This window comes from Monopterus albus, unplaced genomic scaffold, assembly GCF_001952655.1.
Source record: "Monopterus albus unplaced genomic scaffold, M_albus_1.0 scaffold302.1, whole genome shotgun sequence".
Classification (NCBI taxonomy): domain Eukaryota; kingdom Metazoa; phylum Chordata; class Actinopteri; order Synbranchiformes; family Synbranchidae; genus Monopterus; species Monopterus albus.
In genome coordinates this window covers 469719-475572 of record NW_018128182.1, presented here as the reverse complement: position 1 = coordinate 475572, position 5854 = coordinate 469719, and the positions used below count along the sequence as shown (strand labels likewise).

The 5854-nt window shown below is 38.4% G+C and overlaps 2 protein-coding genes across 3 annotated transcripts in view; one reads left to right on the top strand and one right to left on the bottom strand.

The window, feature by feature from the left end:
- The window catches only part of pdpr (pyruvate dehydrogenase phosphatase regulatory subunit), a 17856-nt gene extending 14563 nt beyond the window's left edge, over positions 1 to 3293 (top strand). The window contains exons 13-14 of the transcript XR_002276854.1: positions 640 to 824; positions 868 to 3293. The gene's annotated coding sequence lies outside the window, so the exon portion shown is untranslated. The remainder of the gene's footprint in view (positions 1 to 639; positions 825 to 867) is intronic.
- Positions 3294 to 3830: 537 nt separating this feature from the next.
- mrps11 (mitochondrial ribosomal protein S11) overlaps positions 3831 to 5854 on the bottom strand; it is a 5454-nt gene continuing 3430 nt past the window's right edge. For both annotated transcript variants that reach the window (XM_020623515.1, XM_020623516.1), the window contains exons 4-6: positions 5251 to 5380; positions 4688 to 4753; positions 3831 to 4018 (exon numbers count right to left, since the gene is read on the bottom strand). In XM_020623515.1, the coding sequence (XP_020479171.1) occupies positions 3911 to 4018; positions 4688 to 4753; positions 5251 to 5380 (304 nt within the window). In that variant the 3' untranslated portion in view covers positions 3831 to 3910. The remainder of the gene's footprint in view (positions 4019 to 4687; positions 4754 to 5250; positions 5381 to 5854) is intronic.

Sequence of the window (5854 nt, the reverse complement as noted above, 5' to 3'; positions counted from 1 at the left end):
TGTGTACCACCCACTACTCCTCCATCAGTTCAGTTGAAAAGGCTTCCCAGGCTTTCCTCAAAGTAAATTTGTTTTCCCCTTGGCCAAATCAAATATTCAGCTGTTCTGGTATTTTGCTGTGTGATGGGCTTGTAGCAGTTTATTTACAGTGACATAAATCCACCAGTTATTTTTGTTTTGTGCTCGTTTTAAATCGGCATTGCTCATTTGATGCTAAAGCTTTGTTTTATCCATGTGTAGCTGAATGTATGGCACTTAGGTGACCCATAAATGAGAGAAGGGAGGTTGTGGGAAGGCTGACTGGAGCTAAAATCCTAGACTTCTTGCTGGAGTCCAATTATAACATAACAGAGTTTAGAGGTTTGTGTAAAGGAAAGACATCATTGTTGTTTGAAATAAAGCTATGTATTTTTGTATAGCTAGTGTGTAAAAATCTCTATTTTCAGTACTGCACATTTTTTCTATCAGTTTTAAATTACTGTATATCAGCTGCAGCTCTCCTACTGTGCACAATTGTTGAAATGTTTTCTAGAATATTCTCTACCTTTACATGTTCTTTGTCAGCAGCATTGTCCTTCATGTGCATTTGTACCTGTTTGTAAAGTGGTTTGGTCCTGTTGTCTCTTCCCCCTTTCCCAGATCAGAAGTTGGGGAGAGCCACCACGCAGCATATCTGGAGCTGGTAGGGATTTAGTAATTTTAGGGATTTTCATACATGTGTGTGGAGGTATTACTTGCACTGTGGGGACAGTCTGTTTACACAGTCACATTGTGGGGACTCGACTTCCTTTTGGTGTCAAGAAGAACATCCTAGAAATGTAAAGGTTAGGTTTGGGAAAGTAACGAGAACATCCTAGAAATGTAAAGGTTAGGGTTAGGCAAGTAACATTACGGCTGAGGTTAGGGTAAGTTTCCAGGAAGTGAATGTATGTCGATACAATGTCCGCCAAAGTGACTGAAACACGACTGTGTTTGTGTATTTCTTGTTGTCTTGACCTTGCACCAGACTGTCAGATGGTAATCTGAAAGTTACCCTGAGTGGCTAAATGAAAGCTGTAAACTCACTTCATCACATACACTATACAGCACCTTTACGAGACGATAATGACTGAAGGCTGCAGATAGAGTAAATATCTTTATGTGATGGTGTTACCTCCATACTAACATTAATATGATTGTTACATTACCTGTTGTCCAGTGCAGTTCCTTCTGAGTAAGGGTGTATTATCTAGTAGGGTTTCCTATCTTGTCGTATTGTAATTGTGTTATTCAGTACTGATGGCATTCTCGGATGCGGTACGTTATTTGTAATTTCTAATGTGAGCAAAAGCCCCAGCTCCACAAATCCTGCTATCACTGTCACACTGATTGGCAGACCAATGAACACACATTTCAGCAGCCTTTAGCAACCAAACTTATTGTAGTTTTCAAAGATTTTTATTGCCGATTTTTTCCACTTCATCTATCTCTAGCTATTTGCCTACACTTGTAATTAATAAATTTTTTGGGAACGTAACAGACCTTTAAATATTTTCTCAATTTAAATACATTATTTCATCTTTTTAAAAAGCCTGTTGATCTAGAGTAGCAACTAACTTTTTTTTTTTTTATCAGGGCATCTGAAACACTTCTGTCTCTGAGAGGGGAGAAAATTCCAGTGACTTAGTTTGGATATTGCAGAAAGCAGCTGCTGTGTTCAAAAACAAAAATACAGACAGCATCAAACCATACTTAAAAAATGTTGTGGTTGTTTTGCTAACATTGCAGACATTTGCTCTGCAAAGAGTAAAAGCCTTTGCAAGTAAGGATGAATTGATGCAGTAACATTAGCATGAAGTTAATTTATGGCACAAAATCTCTTGCAGTGGGCGGCTGGCAGGAGTCAGTCTTAACAGCAGGGCAATAAAAGTACAAACCTTAGTTTTACGACATGGGAGGCTACTGTGTGGTTCAGAATGGGGGCAGGAGAAACTCTGTATACAGTGGCTGTCACTGCTCAACCTGAGGAACCAAATGCAACGGGGAGCAAGTTGTTACTCATAAAGGGCTCATTTTTCTTCATATATGTGCTTAAGCTTGCAAAAGATGTTAATAAGTGAAGCATGTGCATGTGAGAGTGTAGTTTTTGCATTGGCGTACAGTTTCAGTGCCGTTACTATGGTGCTTTGACTCTGTCCTCTGCACTATAGTACCAACACTTAACCAGTGGCCCTGTGCTTTGTTCTGATGCCATTTATTTTCTCATGTCTCATTCATAAAAGAACCAAACACTTTATAGACTTCTAATGTTGCAGTTCATCACATTTAAAAATTATGGTCCATTTTCTGATATGGCTCCATAAATATCAGTGTGATTAATGGTGCCCCAGCTCCCTGTCTTTTATCACTGTGGAAGGCTTCGTATCCAAGACTCCAGTAATTTTCCAGTACACACAAACTTTGCTGCAAAAACCACTGATGTGCTATATGCATTACATGGCCTGTTCTGCCTGGTGATTTTTTTTTCTCTCCAAACAATCTACATGTACCCTTGTACAGCAAAAGGCCCCAGATGTTTGCACTAAACAAGGGCAGCACACCCAGTTTTTTTCTATGGGGCTTTGATACAAACCATGTTTTGAACGTGATAGGTTACTTGCAATTCAAAGATTGTAAAGTTTTCCAATAATGAATGGCTATAGTCATATTTTAAAGCATTCAGTGACTTCATAAAGTATTTCTGTCCCTGTGTAGTGATAAGGAGTAATCCTCACTCAGGAACCCATAATGAAAAGGTGAACATTTTTTGAAATTTATTTGGCAAAATTACAAAAAGTCAGTAACAGTATGTCCAATAAATAAATAAAGTCACTAAATCAAAAAAACTAAATAATTTACAAAAGTATTCAAATCCTTAATTTGTATAAGCTGCATTGGCAGGCCTCTACAAGCTTTGCATACATGGACAGCCCTTCTGGGAACATGTAAAACTCCAGAAACAATTTTATACCCTTGTCTTGATCTATGCCATGCCACAGTTTTATCACGAGGTCTACAGAGAGTTTCTTGGTTTTGGTCCTAACATGGAGTGTGAATCGTGGTGCCTTATTTACACACGTGTGGGACTTTCTGACACCTGATGTAAAAATTACAATTTTATCAATATAAAATGAAATATACAGCATCAAGTGTGCAGAATGTGATAGGGTCTGAAAACTTTCTGAAGCCACTGTATGTTATCCAGGAATGGTTTAAAAGATAGTTAAGGATTGAGTTCCAGTAAATAGTCTACATAAAGGAATGTGTGTTCTGTTGTTGAATAATCTTTCAACCAGTAGTGCTGTCCATCTCAAACACAGACACTTAATACCAGTTGATAGTGGTTTGGTGGATGTTTGACTCTTATTCAATGCTTGTTTTAATAACACCCGTCTGTATGTGGATGCTTTTTCTGCAGAGTTTTGATGATCACATTATACCAACGTTTGGCTGTTTATGGTAAATTATGAATAAAATGTGTTCATGCAAGGTTGAATTTGCTTCTTGTATTTACTGCGGATATGTGTTGTTTTCCTGGAAGCTTAGTGGTTGAGTAACTCCAAAACAGCCAGTTCCAGTCGTAATAGCTACCAGCAGCTCTTTCCTTTCCCCCACACAGAGACGTCAGTCTGTTCCTGTGCTATCTGCAAACATCAGTCTACTAATGAACACAAGTGCCTGCAGTGAGACTGAAGGTTTATTCACGTGTCAACAGTCACAGCAGAGTACTAAGACACCTGCTCTCTGCTCAGTAACAAAATCTGCAAGTATTTCTTGAAATTAATGATGTATGCACAGCTCAGAGTCAGGAAAGTTGTACAACAAAACACTTTATTAACATATTACAACACAATAACTTCCTCCTGTTGCAGTGCATTCCAATTCAGGGAGATCACATCCTTCTGGCTTTGCGTGGGCGGCATCCATTGTGTGGTACGGGAGTGTTGTCAGTGATTGATACCACCTCCAGGCCTCCCGTCGTCAAGCCTTTGATTGCAGACTGCACAACAGGGATAAATACACTCATTCATTCATTCATTAACAAAACTAATGGCATCACATCACGCTGTCTGCGGCTCCTCTAACAGCCATAGACTGTCATTATACAAAAAGTCTGAAATTAATTAGAGGGCTTGTCTCTGTGTGCTGGCAGGGTTATTTTGTGCTGAACAGCCACAATTAGATCAATGCAGAAGAAGGTCAGTGGTACAACATGCAGTATGTTTCACTTCTCATCCTATTATCCTATGACTCTATTGAGCCTTTAAGAGTTTCTAAATTTCTATGTGCTTGAAAACAATATGAAACCAATTCTGAAAATCCAATAACTGAGAAAAGGGAGAATGTGAGCTTATCAATACATGGACATTTAAAGTAGAGAGTAAATGATTAGTTGGTTTATGATTTCATTTATTCCAGACTATTTTCTGATGTTTTATGCTAAATTAATTGAAAAAATAGTTGTTAGATCAATTAAGAAAGTACTTCTTAGCTGTAATAGCAGCTATATTCAGGATTTCTCAATATTGAATAACAGTATTCAATGCTTTATTGTCATTGCACAAGCAGTACAATGGAATTTTTTTACACTAAGGGGACTTATGTGAAGTCTGCAAATACTCTAATGGGATCACAAGCAGTATATATTGTACTTCCTTCTTCTACTTACCAGACGTCCAGGGCCAAGACCTTTGACCAGAACACGAACAAACGTGACTCCCTTCGCTGTGGCTTTCTGTTCAGGGGACAAGACACACAGTAACATGCTGTATCTATCTGACTCTCTTATTCAGAATGGCCAGCAAAGTTTCATTTGGTACAACTCCAGCATGAGAAGAAATGAATGAAGCAGAGGTTAAAGGTCAAAATACTGACACACCAATATTTTTGTTAAATGTAATTACCATGTTTTCATTTTCATCAGTAGTTATAACACAAGGAAAAAGTGTTTAGAGATCAGAATATTGTCAATATTGCAAATATATGAGACTATAGTACCAATATATTCTCCACTGTTCTTACAGCAAAGAAAAACTGTGACCCTAAATCTATTAGCCAGCTGTCTTCACACTAATACAAAGTCTAAATGAGCTTTTTAACACTGACTACTCCACTCAGTCAAAGTCCTTAGATAGGGCCTCATTGTCCAAGTGTCCTTGAGCAAGGCACTGATCCTCCACCTTGCTGTTTGACAGGAAGTTACTGGTGCCAGAGTAACATGTGAGAACTTACAGCAGCAGCAGCAATGCCTGCAGTCTGAGCAGCGATAGGTGTTGACTTCTTGATGTTCTTGAATCCTTCTGTCCCACAGGATGTCCTGATCAGCGACTGTCCTGCACTGTCTGTCAGCTGGATGTGTGTGCTGGCACAAGACAGCAGCTTACTTTGTCAGTGACTCACAACAAATGACCACGTTTATTTTATTAATGGGTCAAAATTATGTACAATACTTCATACACCGTCACACTGGTGACAAGCTTTATGTTTGCCATAACCTGTTTGGCTGTGTCACAGAACTGCTTATACAGTGGATATAAAAAGTCTACACACCCCTGTTAAAATGCCAGGTTTCTGTGATGTAAAAAAACGAGACCAAGTTAAATAATTCCAGAACTTTAGCCACCTTTAATGTGACCTATAACTTGTACAACTCAATTGAAAACAAACTGAAATCTGTTTTTCAGTGGGAAGTAAAAATAAAAAACTAAAATAATGTGGTTGCATTAGTGTGCACACCCTTAAACTAATATTTTGTTGAAGCACCTTTTGATTTTATTACAGCACTCAGTCTTTTTGGGTATGAGTTTATCAGCAATGCACATCTTGACTCTGCAAT